This window comes from Eretmochelys imbricata, chromosome 2 (assembly GCF_965152235.1).
Source record: "Eretmochelys imbricata isolate rEreImb1 chromosome 2, rEreImb1.hap1, whole genome shotgun sequence".
In the NCBI taxonomy this organism is placed as follows: domain Eukaryota; kingdom Metazoa; phylum Chordata; order Testudines; family Cheloniidae; genus Eretmochelys; species Eretmochelys imbricata.
In genome coordinates this window covers 152298495-152315960 of record NC_135573.1, presented here as the reverse complement: position 1 = coordinate 152315960, position 17466 = coordinate 152298495, and the positions used below count along the sequence as shown (strand labels likewise).

At 42.0% G+C, this 17466-nt stretch overlaps 1 protein-coding gene across 4 annotated transcripts in view; it reads left to right on the top strand.

Annotated features, from left to right (window-relative positions):
- Positions 1-17466, top strand: part of ANKS6 (ankyrin repeat and sterile alpha motif domain containing 6) — a 79671-nt gene that overhangs the window by 7602 nt on the left and 54603 nt on the right. For all 4 annotated transcript variants that reach the window (XR_013345238.1, XM_077810841.1, XM_077810842.1 and 1 more), the window contains exons 3-7: positions 3695-3739; positions 6596-6800; positions 7634-7740; positions 10927-11075; positions 16334-16544. Coding sequence is in view for 3 of the 4 variants with exons in the window: in XM_077810841.1 (XP_077666967.1) it covers positions 3695-3739; positions 6596-6800; positions 7634-7740; positions 10927-11075; positions 16334-16544 (717 nt within the window). In the remaining variant the exon portion in view is untranslated. The remainder of the gene's footprint in view (positions 1-3694; positions 3740-6595; positions 6801-7633; positions 7741-10926; positions 11076-16333; positions 16545-17466) is intronic.

Below are 17466 nucleotides of genomic sequence, written 5' to 3'. Positions count from 1 at the left end.
TTTTTTCACATAAGTGCTAATGTAGACAAGGCCTTAATCTCTGCCACACACTGGTTCTAGCTATATACTCAGACACGAAGGGCATTTCTCTTGAAAGGGGCAAGACAGCAGAAAGGGACACTCACATGAGTTCTGCAGCTCTTAAGTCTCTGCTAATATGCTGTAAGATGGCTGGCTGATGCATCTGGTGAGGGGAGGAGAATTTACCCCCTAAACAACAGGACACTTCAAATTTTCTTCTCAGGGTTTTTTTAAATCTGCAAAATTAAAACAAAAAACCCAAAATATTCTGACTGCCCTTCAGGGTGTTGTCTTAACCCTTGTCTCCAGGGCTTCACAGTCCTTATATGCCTTTGTCCAGGGGGTCTCCAGCTGAGGTTTTCTTCCAGCCAACCGCAGTTCCCTGTATGTGTCTTCCTATCTGGACTTTAACTAGACAGTTGCAAGGAGTTCCCCTTTCCAGGTCCTTTCCTGACCCAGAGTCTCTCCTTTCTGGCCCTTTGCCTCTAGTGCATGTGACTAGAACCAGGTATTACCTAGTGCTCCCAGTTTTAAAGAGTCCAAGGAATTCAAATTCTTCCTTTGGTTCTTCCTCCCAGCATTTGACGCTATGCAGTATTTTGGAATTACTTCCTGTGAAGTCCAGTTATGGACAGAAAGCTGTCTGTGTAAAAATGGCAACTTCTAACTTAGTAGGTCTGTCCAGCTTTTCTTGATTTCATTTCAAATATGTCATTACTTTATACTCCTGTTAGCACTGACGTGCCAATATCCCTCTGGAAGAGGGAGCTGGATTTATTATCTGACTTGTATACACATAACAGAATATATCACTTTTTTCCTTAATTATGTGGTGCCAACAGTTCCTAGACACTTCACAGAAATTTATGAAGACAAACTCCATGCCCTAAAAAACTTAAAATTGGAATAATTTCATTTGTAGAATTGTGATCCGCTGACTGCTAGATGCTGGGACTGGACAGCAGGGGATGGATCACTTGATAATTGCCCTGTTCTTTTAATTCCCTTTGAAGAATCTTGCACTGGCCACTGTTGGAAGACAGGATACTGGGCTAGATAGACCATTGATCTGACCCTGCCATTCTTATGTTCTTTTATCATTGATAAGGATGGAAATGAAGGCCTTGGAAACGGAGTTTAGAAAAATAATTTTTTATATGGAACTGAGCAAATTTGATGTGGAAATCCATGAGTAGGAATGAAAATGGAACGCCACAAAGCCATTTTTAGTTATGTTTCAGAGTAGACATGCACTTTGGGAATATTTACCCCAGCGCAGAAGCCCATACATTTTATCCCAGAAATTCACACTAATGCTTTGAACCTTATTGTGGACTTTCTGAAGTGAATGTCATCCTTTAACAGATATTTTACTCTTCCAGAGAGTATACATTTACTGTATAAATTTAAAGATTTCTTTCCCTTATACAGAATAGATGTTGAGTGGCAAACAACTCTACTCAGTCTGTAGTCCTGATCCTGCACTGAGAACCTTGCAGGTGGACCTCTGCTCCCACAGGGCCTATATTATTTTCTTTGTGCTTTCTTCTTTACTGATCAAATAGAAGCCGAAATGTACATAATTATACGTAAAATATTGTGACGGCGGTCCCAGGGAGCCACAGTGGGGTACTCAGTTAGGGTGAACTGCAAAGAATGGGCCAGACAATCCACAAAGCTGGTGGATATTCCAATACTTAGATTTACCAAGCCAGCACAAAACAGCTTCTCTAATATCTTACTGATTACCCAGAAGCCAACAACACAGTTCCCTTAAATCAGTGGTCACCAACGGGTCAATCGCGATCAACTGGTAGATCCTAGAGGATCTCCCAGTTGATTGCGATCTCCGGTGGTGTAGCGTGGCTGCCGCTAAGGCAGACTCCTTGCCTACTCTGGCCCTATGCTGCTCCCAGAAGCACCACCCCTGCAGCTCCCATTGGCCAGGAGAGCTGCAGGGGCAGTGCTTGCAGAGAGGGGCAGCGCGCAGAGCAACATGCCCTGCCCCTCTCCCCCCCCCCCCCCCACGGGCCCAGAGGTGCATTGGCCCCTTCCGGGAGCAGTATGGGCCGGCGTAGGGAGGGAGCTTGCTTTGGCCTGGCTGCACCTGCTGCAGACAGGGAGCAGCCGGAAGTAAGTGCTGCCCGGTGGGAGGCCACACCCCAACACCCAGCTCTGAGCCCCCTCCTGGAGCCAGCACCCCAAACCTTCTCCTGCACCCCAAGCCCCAGTCCTGACCCCCCTCCCAGAGCCAGCACCCTGTACCCCCTCCTGAACCCCAACATTCTGCCCCAGCCCTGACCCTCCTCCCAGAGCCAGTACCCCATGCCTCCTCATGCACCCCCTCCCAAACCCCAACCTCCTACCCGAGCCCGGTGAAAGTGAGTGAGGGTGGGGGGGAGCGAGCGACAGAGAGGGGGGGATGGAGTGAGCGGGGCAGGGTTTGGGGAAAGGGGCAGGGCCTTGGGGAAGGGGTGGGGTAGATCCTGGATTGCCCTTAGACTCAAAGAGTGATCTTGGGCATAAAAAAGGTTAGAGACCACTGCCTTAAAGCAACCCAGCCTCAGGCCTCGACCCAGACACCCAAGTCAAATATGATGAGGATTACTGAAAATCTTATTAATCATATAAGAAAGTTCTACCAATCCCAAAGGATCGGACACATTACCTCCCAAGTTAATGAATACTTCAGATCTTACCCAAATACATGCTTACAGCCAATCCTTATTAAGTAAACTAAACTTTATTTAAAAAGAAAAGAGAGAGAGAGAGTATTGGTTAAAAGATCAATGTACATACAGACATGAGTAGAGTTCTGAGATCAGATTCATAGGAGAGATGGCGAGCTTTGTAGTTGCAAAGAGTTCTTTCAGAATTAGTCCATAGATTATAGTCCAATGTCCATATTCAAGGTGATCCAGATGAGACTGGAGATCTCAGTCTTACGACTTAAGCTTCCCCTGCATGAAGCATCAAGCAGATCTGAGATAAAAAGGATCAGGACCCAAGGGATTTTTATACAGTTCCAGGCCTTCTCTTGACAGCTCAGAGTCCTTAGGCAAACAATCAGCAATCATGGAGATTTTGAAGTAGACCTATTTCCTAAGCATTACCGGTAATTAGCTACATGGATTAACATAATGCAATTTATCCATTAGGCAGTTTATCACAAACTTTAAAGAGACATATAGACAATGACATTACTTCACCCAAGATTCATCTAAATGTTCATATTCCCTTTTGATCTCTGCATGAATAGCTATAGTGACAGATAGGAAAGTCTGTTTGCATGGATAACATCTAACAAGATATAAGTGAACATATACAATTTGTATCACCTCTAATTCTCTTACAATACAGGTTTGCATTTCACAATTCTAGCCTATCTAACACGGAATGGCTCTAATTACCATTTGCGTACTTTTCTAACATGTCTCTAGGTTGACTCTGGGTCATTTAGCCTGCGAGCCGCTTAACCCTTTCTGGCCATGCGTCACACTTTGTATAAGATTTGTTGCAATTATATAACAGTGTTAGCAACAATGATTTGCATGGTCATACTCTAATCAGATAACATCACCAATATATTTTTACTTTTTATGCTAAACTAATTGTACTACAAATTTTTGGCTACATGACTCAAATTTTAATACAGTTATTTGTATTTTCTCAGATAATGACAAGAGGCAGCCTGATGTCTTTCATGCTTTGAAAATGGGTAAGCATTAAAAAAAATTCACCAGCACATCTGTTTCTTGAGACTGTAGGGCATTGTACTTGCTAACATGGGAAATTGAGACAGTGTGTACTGGAGTTATAGGCTACTTTGCCCTTTCCTTACTATTTAGATAAAGATATGAACAAAAGCTACATCAATACTTAGAGTATCAAAGGACGCAAAATCAGAGGTTCTGACAAGCTAAAAGAGACATTCACTGCCTGTGATTTCTTTTGACACACTGGGAGGATATCAAAATGAGAAATCCACTCCGACATTTTCAGGACTCAATTACAAGGAAATACCAAGGTGGATAGGGTGACAGTCATCAAGAATTCTTCTTGCAGTGTTGCAGGAGGACAGTACTGTAACAAGAGCTGTGCCATGCTGATTCTGTCAGTCTTTCAAAGTTTGTATATAGTCCCTCAGTTCCTGCCAGTAGACTAGATGATGTGTAACTAGATTAATCTACCTTTGCCCTGGCTGAGACTGATGACCAGGCTGTCAGGGGATGATGGGGTGGATGCTGATGTCCCAACTGTTATTGACAATCAACTTCTCTAGATGACAACACTGGAGTATCTTCTGTATCCTCATGAGACCCCAGCAAGTCCAGGATATGGCTGTCAACATGGATGAGACTTTAAACCTGTAGACTCCATCAGTACAGGAAGAGACCCATGCATTCTTGAGCATGGCCCTGATCAAACTGACCATCTACATACACCCTTATCTGATATAAATGTTATCAAGAAGTATAACACTTAGGAACACAGGAAGAACCCACCAGTGACTAGAAAGATAAGCAGATAAGAAATTAAAATCCAGTGTACACAGCAAATAGACTACCCAAACAAAGTCAAAACAGATACATTAAAATATTTCAGCCTTATGCTGATCAGTAGAAGTCACCAGTCAACCATTCATGCAAAATGAGTTACCTAGTCTACATCATAGCAACCTGGCTTGCTGACACCATTTGTCCCATGCTAGGTCACTTGGGCCCACCAACCCAGTCCACAGAATGCAGATTAGTAGGTGATATAGCCATAATTCTCACTTCCAGGTTCAAGTGCAGGAAAAATATACTTGAAACAAAATCTTTGCAATTCATCTATCTGACCTATAAGACCAGGGACAAATCCAGTGACTTTTTAGAAGAGCAGCTTGTGATGCTATCTGACATAGTAATGAAGAGCTGAAGATCTGTTGTCTTAAAATACCAACATTCAAATGGATGATGCCACAGATGCAGCAGCACAAAATCTCTTATGCCTGCTATCAGGTGGGTTCTTTACCTTTCTTCTGCAAACCTGAGGTGGTGTGGTCTAGGTCATTAAGGACAACAAGTCTGTAATATACTAAGTCATCAAGCAAAGAGGAGCAACAATAGCAAAGTGAAAAAGTTCTTGAAGGGCCTAGCTAATGCTTTTCTACCAGTCAAAGACCCAGTTGCCGTCTGGGATCTGATGCTCACTATCCTATTGAGAAAAAGAGGCTTCCTGATGACGGTGACATGAATGAGGAGAGTGAGTAAACTATAGAGTCTTGTGCCTGACCCTCCATTTCCAGTTTTTCACAAGGCCATGGTTGTTATATGTATCCACCCCAAGACCTTAATGAGATAATTAACTTTCTGGTGTGTGTGTGTTTCCCATAAGCCTCATGCACCTGATGAAGAAGTTAGACTTTACATTGTGGATTTTAAGAGAGTGTTGAGTTATTACTTAGATAAATGTAGGGTGTTTAGAAAATTACTTAGATTTCTTTTTATTCCATATGAGAAACATTGTAAGGGAAATGTCATTGTTTCTTGACATCTGTCCAGATGGATTAGATTGTGCACAGAGACTTGTTTTTATTTTAGCTAGTGTTCCCAAATTAGAAGGACTTTGTGCCAGTTCAACAGGAAGTACCTCCTGTGGTTGTCTTCATCACATTCAAACTGAGAAGCATAAGATTATGTTTACACAATGATAATACCTAAACTTAGCTCCAGATCTGATGCTTTTACAATTGATGTTAAATTAAAAACTCTTCAGCCCACCATTTCTGGAGTTTGTACTGCTTGTCAAACTAGTATTACTGGAAATGGGCAGATATTACCCTGACAAAGAAAGAGATGATACTTGCCAATAACTGCAGTTCTTCAAGGGTGTTGCTTCCCTACATTCATGCTATCCACCCATCTTCCCTTTTTTCCTCAGAGTCCTCTCAAATCTGTTAAGGTGCTAGAGTACAGTAGAAGTAACACGGCCTCAGAGGCTAACAGGCTCCTTGGTGGTAAAGTTTTGACACCACGTACAGTCATGAAAGTGAAACAGGATTTTAGGCCTGGTTTAAGTGCAAATCAAATTGCAACCTTAACTACAGAGTCAGTACCAATGTCTGCATAATATTTAATATACCATTTAATACACCTGCTCTAGGGATTTATCCTTGGAATTATGGGATAGTGCTGTGGTGCACAGGAAAAGACTGGAGGGAGCAATTTGTATGGATACACTCCGCCAGTTTATGCAAAACAGGACAGATACGCTGATCAGCTGAAGGAACAAATAGCACTACAAATTCTTAGTTGTAACATTTAAACTTGAAATAGTGTAGTTCTCTAATGTAGATGGAGCTATAGTGTATGTGAAGTAATTATATTTCTGTTGATGTTGCTATTTCATTTAATTTTCATAGTACAATAAAACATTTTAAAGGTGATACATATTTTGATTCTCTATTTTTCTTTTTAAGTAAGAATATTTTTGTCAATGTTAGCAAATCAAAATATATATTAATTTAGAGGCTGAGAAATTGTCTATTCCTAATATACAACATTATTGTGTTTTGTGACTTTCTTCATAGGAAATTTTCAGCTGGTTAAAGAGATTGCAGATGAAGACCCAAATCAAGTTAATATTATTAATGGTGATGGTGCTTCTCCACTGATGATTGCAGCTGTAACTGGACAGTTGGCTCTTGTACAGCTGCTTGTTGAGAGAAATGCTGACATTGACAAACAAGATAATGTTCATGGCTGGACAGCCCTAATGCAGGCCACATACCATGGGTAAGTGATTTTCCCCCTTGATTAGTGGTAGGAGAGGGTTTATTCTACTTCCTAGATATGGACTCAAAAGTAATCAATTAGATATTGGTTCAGAAAAGCAGAGGGCAAGCTAACTAAAAATTCTAGATACTGAGGCCAAGGAACAGTAAGTCCTATGCCGGTGAGAAACAGGCCTCTCTTAGGTGCTGAAACTTGTAATATTGTTGATGTGATTTTCCTCGGTGCTAGCTTCAAAAGAAGCATCAATTTTGGTATTGGGACCCTCAGGTTTCTCTAGTGGGCCCTATCTCCAGTAAGTGGCTTGGAGACCCAGGGTACCAAGCTGGTACCAAGTGGAACCCTGTCAGTGCGGATTAGCACTGGGTCAGAAGCCTCAGTCTCTAGTTCCATCAACCACTCCTCACCCCAAGGAGAATAAGAGGAGGAAAGTACTTAGGGAGCCCAGTTATTGAACCAGAACTCTCTTACGAAGAAATAGCAGAAGAAGAAACATTGCGACTATGGATCCAAGAATTGAATGGCAGATCTGGGGACTTCAGTGCTGGAGACCCTGAGTGCCAAACTTGTTCTGCAGATAGCCAGGAGCATTCTAATTTGTTGCAAAGATTTTGATGTGAGGGGTCCACTGTTTTCCCCCCATCAGCAGTGATGCCTCACTTTCTATGTTAGAAGGTTCCTTACTGGCGCCAGTCCCACAGAATTGAGAGCCACCTAGGTTGTCTATAGACAATATCTGGACAAATTCTAATTCAGGAAAAGAGTGTGGCATAAGAGGGAAGAGATGGAACATTAACACTCTTTCACATATGTGACCAATTCTTTTTTCCTTAAAGAAATAAAGATGTTGTTAAGTATTTGTTGAATCGCGGAGCTGATGTCAATCTACGTGCAAAAAATGGATACACAGCCTTTGATCTGATAATGCTACTGAACGATCCAGGTATGTTATGTCACAGAGCCCAAAGGAAATGCTTGCAATAACAGCATATGCAATAAAGAAAACATCCCTTCTAATTTAGAAAATACACTTGAGTTGTAGAAAATAATCTCCCATGAGTTCCATGTGACAGAGAGAGATTATTTTCTGGAAACAGTATGCTTACTGGATTAAAGGGTCAAATAGAAATGTACGGAAATATATGGGGTATAGCTTGTCCTTTTAGAATCTGTTTATTCCTGCTGCCTGATTTTTCAAGTGTGGTGTAAAAATGCAATGTTTGTGTCACCAATGTTTTTTCAGTGATGTGAATTATGATGGCCCAAAGACTCTCCTGTGATATCACTAAAAATAGAGAGTAAAAATATAGAATAATTATGAAGGTGAAAGCGTCCACTTGCACTGATGTTTTAGTAACCAACAGTAAAAGGAAAGGAAAGACTGGGTGCCATCATCTGGAAAGTGGGGAACTCCTGGGCAAATCTCTTTTTTAGTTTTGTCAGATCGAGTAAAAGTCACATTTGAGGAGTCCAGCATCTTTTTATTGAAAAACATCCTAGAAAGAAAGGAAAAACACCTTAAATGAGGCTTTGTTAAAATGTTTTTAATGTTTCTATTAAGCTATCAAATAAATGACTTTAGCTTACATTATTTGGCACTTTTCTGTTATTCTTACCTGTATCTGAACTGGCTTTTCTGAAGTCAAAGAATATTGTTTCTGATGGAATTAACCTTTGCTATCTCTGTATTTCCTTCACTCCTTCCAAGAGAGAGAATGAACGAACAGGCAGAGGACTTCAACAAAATAATAATAATAAATAATAATAATAATAATAAGGAAGGTGAAAAAAACTGAACGCTAAATAGTTCTTAGTTCTGTTATCACCCAGTTGACTAGTGTTGAATGGCAATCAATAGAGCTGTACTGACATCTTGATTGGACAGTGTTCCAAGCTATACTATGGGTTATTGACAGTACATATCTGCTTGTGACATGTTGCAGCATCACAGGCAAAAACGTAGAGAAAGAAAATGAATTCAGGAAAGCTACTGCTTTGACAGGTCCTTGGCACTCGTGCTGATACAGTGCAGGCAGGGAGCAGAGAGGAGGACTGCAGCAGAAGGCTGGGTGATCTGCAGGCAGTTAAACCCTCAGGCTCACAGATCCCAGTTAGCCAGGCAGAGCACCTCCCACTCCATGATCTTTTTCATTCTGGGCATCACAACAGAGACTCCTTTCTCAGCTGTGTTCTCTAAAGTTTCCCGCTATTGCAGAATCACTTGTGGGAGCTCTGGTGTACACAAGGGGCTGAGGATTGTCAGTTCTTTAATAACTGACAGGTACCTGTATTTTATCTGGATTGGAGCTCTCACTAGTAGAGCTGCACCCAGGGCAGCAATAGTGGGGAAATTTTGGGTGTGGGGGGGGAGGAAATCTACTGAAGTGTTTTTTCTTGTGGTGAATGTCAACTTGCAGAGCTGATGAAGGCTTCCGGTTTTCTACCCAGTCAGGCTACTGTGTAGGCCAGTTCATTCCTTCTGAAAGTCTCTTCTGGTTCTGCTGGAAATAAGAAAGTTTTACAGAACTTTTTTCAAGCATCAGCACTGCAAAGACACACATATTTAGTTCCAAATACAAAATGTCTATGCTCCCCTAAAAGTCATGTTATTCCACTCCTTGTGCTTACTAACTCTGCACACTCAAGTCTCCCTCCCAGCCACTGTCAAATCTTCCACTAGTCCATCTCCCCTTAGATCATCCTGTCCCTTTCCACTGCAGCATGTAAAATAATCTGGGTTTAGATTTTCAAAAGCGCTTAAATTAGCAAAACCAGTCCCACTGAAAGTCCTAGCTCCCTTAGGTGTTCCTAATGCTCTTGGATCTTGTCTTTGTGACACGTTACTGCTCAGCAAGCCAGAGTGTGACTCTAGAGTGCACTAGCTTTCTGTGCAGTAACATCCCATATAGACATTGCTACAATACACAAAAGGTCCACAGTGTGCTTTGACATATGACTGTTTGAAACAGGTGGCCACACAGTAATCCTTAGACACTTTTGCAGATTCCATCTCTAACCCTTGTGTATTTCATTAAAAACTTTGGGTGAAATCCTGACCCCAGTGAAGTTAATACTAAAACTCCTATTGTCTTCAGTGCTGTCAAGGACCCACACTTTGTTTTGAGAATACGTATTGCCAGTACAAAATACTACTTTGATAATGTATGTCTCGCTTATGGTTTATTCTCCTCTATCTTTCCCCTTCCATTCACTCCACTTTGTTTTTTTCTGCTTTGTGTCTTGGTGTATTCTCGATCATTTTCACTATCTTGTTTCCCATAGATTAATTTTTACACAGTTTTTAATGGCTTTTAAAATGTGCAATTTATTTTTTCTCTAGGTTCATTGTCATTTTTTTTGTCTCCCAGATACTTTTTTTTATTCTGTCTCACTCTTCAGCATTTTTTCTCTTCAGCAGTCTCTCTCTTTCCCTCATTTTGCCCTCCCATCTTTACCCTTATATTCATTCTTTCCTCTCCCTCTTTTTTCTGTTTTTTCCGTCCTTTCTTTCTTCCACGTCTTTTCAGTCTTTTGTTGTGTAATCTGAGCATTGCTCTTCCCTCTGGAATTTGTCTTCAAACTTCCTCCCTCCAGCCTATGCTCAAGGAAAGAGAAGAGAATATCCTTTCTCTCTGCTCTCTTCTTCTGTCTCAGGTAAGAAAAAGTACCTTCTTGATGTTTTTCTTAGCCCACATCAAGCAGCTGTCAGGTTCATTTGTTAAAGTGATTCTCTTGATTCTGACTGAGCAGAGCTCTCTTCTTGCTGTTCAATACTCTTTAGTCTAGTTCTAGTGAATCAAGCACTGATAACGCTTCTGTAGATCTGGTGGTATAAGTACCACTGTGTAAGTCAGCAGCTCACTGCGCGCAGGGCCACCATTCAATATTTGTGGTCAATCCACCTTTGTATCTGAATGTTACAGAACTGTCACCTGGACAAGAATAAAGAGAGAGGGCAAAACAGGGAGCCCTTGGCACCAGAATTTTAGACCTGTGTGTCTGGTGCTGTTGCCTTACACTCTCACAGAATGCATAGGAGCAGCTTCAGCACATCAATCCTGGTTATACATTTGAGATGAAAGGACATTTACAAGTAAAACAAAACAAAAACTGAATTTGTTTTTTCTAGACACAGAACTTGTACGTCAACTAGCATCAGCCTGCATGCAAGTAGACAAAGACAAGGGTAAGCAGAACAACAAATCATCTTTGCCCTGTTCTAGAAGTAGACAATCTTTAAATACCCCGATGTTGCCAGATGACAAGGGAGGATTAAAGGTAAACAAATTTCATATGTACTCTCTCTTTGATGATTTCTGCATAAATAACAAATGTACAATTTACTCCAAGGTATGAAGTATGGAAAGATACCACGCGAAAGTGTTTGGGACCTAGGACATAACTAACATATTTGCTTTCTGCAAGCCAAGTATACATTAGTCCTCTTTGATTTTCTAAGATGTGGATTGTGGTAGACTTTTTGGCTGCTGGAGTGGTGGTAAGGACAGGGGATGGAACTGTTTCTTTAATTTTAGAGGAAAGTTGATATAAGCACCCTTACAAAGAAACTTATTCCAGAGTGGGAAAAGTCACTGTATAGTTAAGGTTATAACTGAGTTTCCATTTCAATCCTGATTTTGGTTCTCATTCTGAAAAAAGTTGTATTGGCCTAAAATTGGTTAGGTTACATCTGCAGCCAAGTTAGAAGCTTTCTACAGCATTCAAAGTGAATGGGATATGGGGTTTAATTAGTATTGTGAGCGGAAGAGGGGGATGTGGGCTGCTCTTATCCTGACAGTAAGATCAGTTCCCTTCACTGCAGCTCCAGCTCTGCCCATCCCCTCTCTGCCAGAGGAGGAGGCTGAGGCAGGGGCAGAGGTGTAGCAGTAGGGAGGACCAGAGCACTGCTTCATGCTCTGCAATAGAGGGAACTGCTCTAAGTATCAGTGCAGGGCCAGCTGTCTGGCTCCAAAGCTCAGGACTTGTGTGAGGAAGGGAGCCCCTGCCCTGAAAAAAAAGGGACATTAGTGGAGTTCATCTCTGAGAGTGGTGTCAGATCTACATGTCATCCTCTTTCTGTGGTCTCACATGCTGCATCAAGGGTAAGGTGATGGGAGCATTCAGACAGCCACACCAGACTGTCCCCTCGTAGCAGTCCCAAGTGTTGGAGTTATGATTCCCATCCTCTCAGGTAGTGCTGTATTCCCTCTGCCTGGGACTGCAGGTGGGTCACCAGCTAAGGGAAGCTGTTAGAGGAGCTGGGTTGGCACCACAGCACTAAAGTTAGTTTTAGAGGCAAGTCGTCCATGTGCCAGACAGCTGAAGCTGCTGTAGGAGGAATATTGCTACCAGCTCCACTCTGCCAGCAGCAGGCAGGATAGGTCTGAACTCTGCATTCCTTACAGACCCCCAGCTCCTAGCTCCTCCCTCTCTTTGTTCCCTCTAGGCTCCTTGCTAGGCTCTGAGGGGGCAGGGAAAGGAAGAAAGCAGGTGGTAGCAGAGGCATCTCAGCTCTATTATATAATGGAGTCTGTGCACTCATGTTTGCATTCCATGCAGGGATCAGAGTAGAGACTCGAAGATGAAGAGCATAACCAGGAGCTCTTTGAGTGGGACCCAGGATCCCAATATGGTTGCAGAGGAGGCAGCTAAGCTGGGTTGGTAAAAGGAGGAACCTCTGGGTGAAGGGACTGCTGCATCAGATATGCAGCTTTCTATTGTAAAATGTACTGATGAAGGCTAAGTTTTGTAGGCTGGGGAAATATGGATTCCATCAATGGCTCCTGCAAAATTTGGGAAGCACAATTATTTAACTTCCTCAGTATCTGGTGCATTGGCCATCCGGATCACATGCTGCTGTAATGCACTATAGCCCTGCAGACCTTCACCACAATGATACTCATTGCATATTTCAACCCCCAAATGAGACTCACCTGATTGGTAATTATCCAGAACAGCTGTCTTTCACAGAGCAATTCCCATTTTTTGCAGAATGTCTAGTTGGCAGCTGGTATCAAGTGGAGTGCCCCCAAGGGTCGGTCCTGGGGCCGGTTTTGTTCAATATCTTCATAAATGATCTGGAGCATGGTGTGGATTGCACTCTCAGCAAATTTGCAGATGATACTAAACTAGGAGGAGTGGTAGATACGGTGGCAGGTAGGGATAGGATACAGAGGGACCTAGACAAATTGGAGGATTGGGCCAAAAGAAATCTGATGAGGTTCAACAAGGACAAGTGCAGAGTCCTGCACTTAGGACGGAAGAATCCAATGCACCGCTACAGACTAGGGACCGAATGGCTAGGCAGCAGTTCTGCGGAAAAGGACCTAGGGGTGACAGTGGACGAGAAGCTGGATATGAGTCAACAGTGTACCCTTGTTGCCAAGAAGGCCAATGGCATTTTGGGATGTATAAGTAGGGGCATAGCCAGCAGATCGAGGGAAGGGAATAGATCGTTCCCCTCCATTCGACATTGGTGAGGCCTCATCTGGAGTACTGTGTCCAGTTTTGGGCCCCACACTACAAGAAGGATGTGGAGAAATTGGAGAGAGTCCAGCGAAGGGCAACAAAAATCATTAGGGGTCTGGAACACATGACTTATGAGGAGAGGCTGAGGGAACTGGGATTGTTTAGTCTGCAGAAGAGAAGAACGAGGGGGGATTTGATAGCAGCTTTCAACTACCTGAGAGGTGGTTCCAAAGAGGATGGTTCTAGACTATTCTCAGTGGTAGAAGATGACAGGACAAGGAGTAGTGGTCTCAAGTTGCAGTGGGGGAGGTTTAGGTTGGATATTAGGAAAAACTTTTTCACTAGGAGGGAATGTGTTACCTAGGGAGGTGGTAGAATCTCTTTCCTTAGAAGTTTTTAAGGTCAGGCTTGACAAAGCCCTGGCTGGGATGATTTAATTGGGGACTGGTCCTGCTTTGAGCAGGGGGTTGGACTAGATGACCTCCTGAGGTCCCTTCCAACCCTGATATTCTATGATTCTATGAATAAGGGGAGCCCTCATATCTGTGATCTGGCACTGTACTGTCAGGACTTGCTCACCACTGAGCTACAGAGCAGACACTTTATTCTGAAGTTACATCGCTGCTACAGTTTAGCCCAGGTTTCAAAAACAATTCTGCCCCACCAGCCTGTGGTTGTGCGCCAAACCCAGAAGTGTCATGCCATCTACAGAAGAACTGCAAATAGCGTATAAGGCCATCTACTCACACCCCAACCACCACTTCTTACCTGTTACATGAATGCTCTGAATTGCTGGTCTTGTCTCTTTCTCGCCAGAGTTACTCTCAGAACCACCACCACTGAAATTTGCCACTCACTTTCAGGGACCTTGCTGAGCAAGGAACAAGAACAGAGCTTTCATCCTGGCTTCCATTTTTGAGAAAAAGGACAGGAAACAGTGCTGGCATCATGGGATTAACAGGATTTACCCCCAGAGAATTATGGGAGTTTGACTTCTCTTCTGGGTTTTGAGACCCTCAGTAGCTGTACTGGAACTGTAGAGAAGGTAGACAGAGGGCAGATGGACTGCAGTGGTGTAGTATAGTGATAGCGTTGATGTGAGACAAACTGTACCTGAAACTGCCTGGCTCATATGGACATTGTACACTGTAGATACTCACAGGGGAACCATCCCACCAATTTAATTCCCAATTGTTCAATTATTCCATGTAGGCTAGGCCTTTGGAAGAAGTTAATAATTGCACAATATTGCTCCTTATGTTGCTGTGTAATATACCTTATGAACATAAAATTATTCACTTACTATCAAGTGATGTACTATGACCGAGTACCTCCTCTCATTGTCCTTGTAACAGTGACCAGGCTGACACTGCCCACATCTGCAGGATCCACAGTAGTCAGAGAGAGCTAGGCGTCACTGCTTCCCCTAGTGTCTCTGAACTGTCATATCCTGTTTATCAGGTCCCCAGCTTACTACAAAAAAACCTGTAGGGTTTGTCTGGAAGCTCCAGTCCTTTCAATCCATTTGAAAGCACCAATAAAAGTATATGGATGTTTGTATTTTAATGCTTTTTCTACCATCAGAGCCATCCCTTGGGAAGGGTGAATTGGGGTGACTGCTCCAGGCCCCACGCTTTGGGGGGCCCTGTGAGCTGGTGCAATTGGCCAGCGAGGTCAATCCCAGAAGAGATGAATCTGTGCATTCCACCCCCGGCCCCGCACCCCCCTAGGGATGGCCCTGTCTACCATAATAAGTTCCTTTGCTCAAGAAGTACAAAGAATTTTTTAAAAATAGTCAATACACATCCCAGTTTCATCAGCCTTTGCTCTAATGCAAAACCTTAACAGCGATCTGTGCATTGTTAAAATAGAATAACTTTACACAGATATTGATGTTATGACAGTAAGACGTGCTAGATCTTGATACTGGAGAGCATGACGTTAGAGTATGAAGTTGTGAGTTGATTGGAAGATTAAATTACAGTACTTAGTACTGTAGTTTTAAAACTTCCCACCCAAAGTACCTGAGTAAATGCACATGCTTCGCTTTCGCAGACAAAGTGACTATAGTGGAAAAAAATATGGAAAACTATTTACTAGGTCCAAAAATTGATGAGGTAAATCACATCCCTTCAAATTCACAATTTGACAATGAATTTCCTGTGATAGAAAAAATGTGGGGGGGAGACTGAGAGAGATTTTAAAATGGAGCTTGAAAATTCATTCATTCATTTGTTCATTCATTTAGATGTATTCTACTTCAGTGTAGCTTTATATACATAATATTTTGTATGTTAAATTAGTTTTACTTTTTATTAATTTAATAAATACTATAAATCAGATGTTCATGTTAACACAGACAAACCTGTAATTTTTTATACATCTATATCTACCTATATCTGTACATAAAGCTGCAATTCAGTCTAGGGCAAAGGTTCCCAAACTTTTCTTATTGCTTACCCCCTTCCAGATCTACCAGCTGCCCATGTACCCCTACCTTTCTCATCACTGGGAGTACTTTGTGTGTTCCTCTTAACACCCCATGTCTTTAGCCATCTATCCATATTTCACGGTTACATACCAATATCGGAGCTACATATATAACCAAAAACAAAACCCCTGACTAAGTTCTGAGCTCAGACTGGACAGTTGCTGGGCAACTGAATCCACGCTATACTGTGATTAGAGGTGAAGGCTCTGTACGTCAGCATCTGTATCTGTGTTCTCGTTGGTACATCCTGAAGTAAATTAACTACCACATTTTATATAACAAATTCCCATGGAGTTTTAAAGCTTCATCTGAGTAACCTATTATGAAAATGTAATAAATTAAGTAATTAATAGATAAAATCCAGCATTATACAATTTCTCCCGTTACCCCCCAGAGATGTCTTGTGTACCACCAGGTCTAGGGTATTGGGTGACATTGATAAACGGCTCTGTCAACTCTTGTAGTTTATCACTAAAACTCCTTGTCAGAATTATAGCTTTGTGCGAAGCTGAATTAATGTAACTTTTCTTTTACTTATATGTTAGAACAAAGTTGTCCTGTCTTCTCATCCCCCTAGTCATGGTGGAACAGAATGTCCAATAGATTCCGCAAGCTGAAGTTGACCCAAACATTGCGTCATGGATTTTCCACCAGTCAATCTGTGCCTTTTACTGATGAGCCCGAGTCATCTCTGAATTCCACAATAAAAGCCACGTCACAGCCAGATGTGAACAACTCTGGAAACTGTGATGCTGCAACAGCTTGGACCACAAATGTCAAAGCTAGCGGTAAAGTCAGAACTGCTTATATGATATATGGGAAGTGTTCTATCATCTGGTAGTTTAGGTGGTACCATATTTAATGTAATGCATTTGCTACAGATGAAAACATGTAATAAGTATGCAGTATGTGGAAAGATGCTGCACAAAGAGTTATTTTATCAGACTTGCACTGTTTTTGGTTAGTGATTGCTGTTGAGCAATAAATTTAGCATCACCCATGCTTAATATCATGTCATGCCATTAGTGCAGTGGTTCTCCAACTTTTGTATTGGTGACCCTTTACACATAGCAAGCCTCTGAGTACGACCCCCCCTCTTATAAATTAAAAAAAACCACTTAATATATTTAATACCATTATAAATGCTGGAGGCAAAACAGGGTTTGGGGTGGAGGCTGACAGCTCGCGACCACCTGAGAGGTCCCGACCCCCAGTTTGAGAACCCCTGCATTATTGTATGCTAGAAAATACCCTTGAAATGGGCAGTCGATTCATATTAGAGAGAGAAGGTGGGTGAGGTAATATTTATTGGACCAACTTCCGTTGGTGAGAGAGACAAGCTTTTGAGCTACACAGAGCTTTTCTTCAGGTCTGGGAAAGGTACTAAGAGTGTCACAACTAACTTCAAGATCGAACAGATGGTTAAGCACAGTGGTTCTCAACCAGGGGTACATAGAGGTCTGCCTGGGGGCACATCAACTCATATAGATATTTGCCTAGTTTTACAACAGGCTACATTAAAAGCACTAGCGAAGGCAGTACAGACTAAAATTTCATACAGACAATGACTTGTTTATACTACTCTATATACTATACATTGAAATGTCAATACAATATTTATATTACAATTGATTTATTTTATAATTATATGGTAAAAATGAGAAACTCAGCATTTTTTCAGTAATAGTGTGCTGTGACACTTCTGTATTT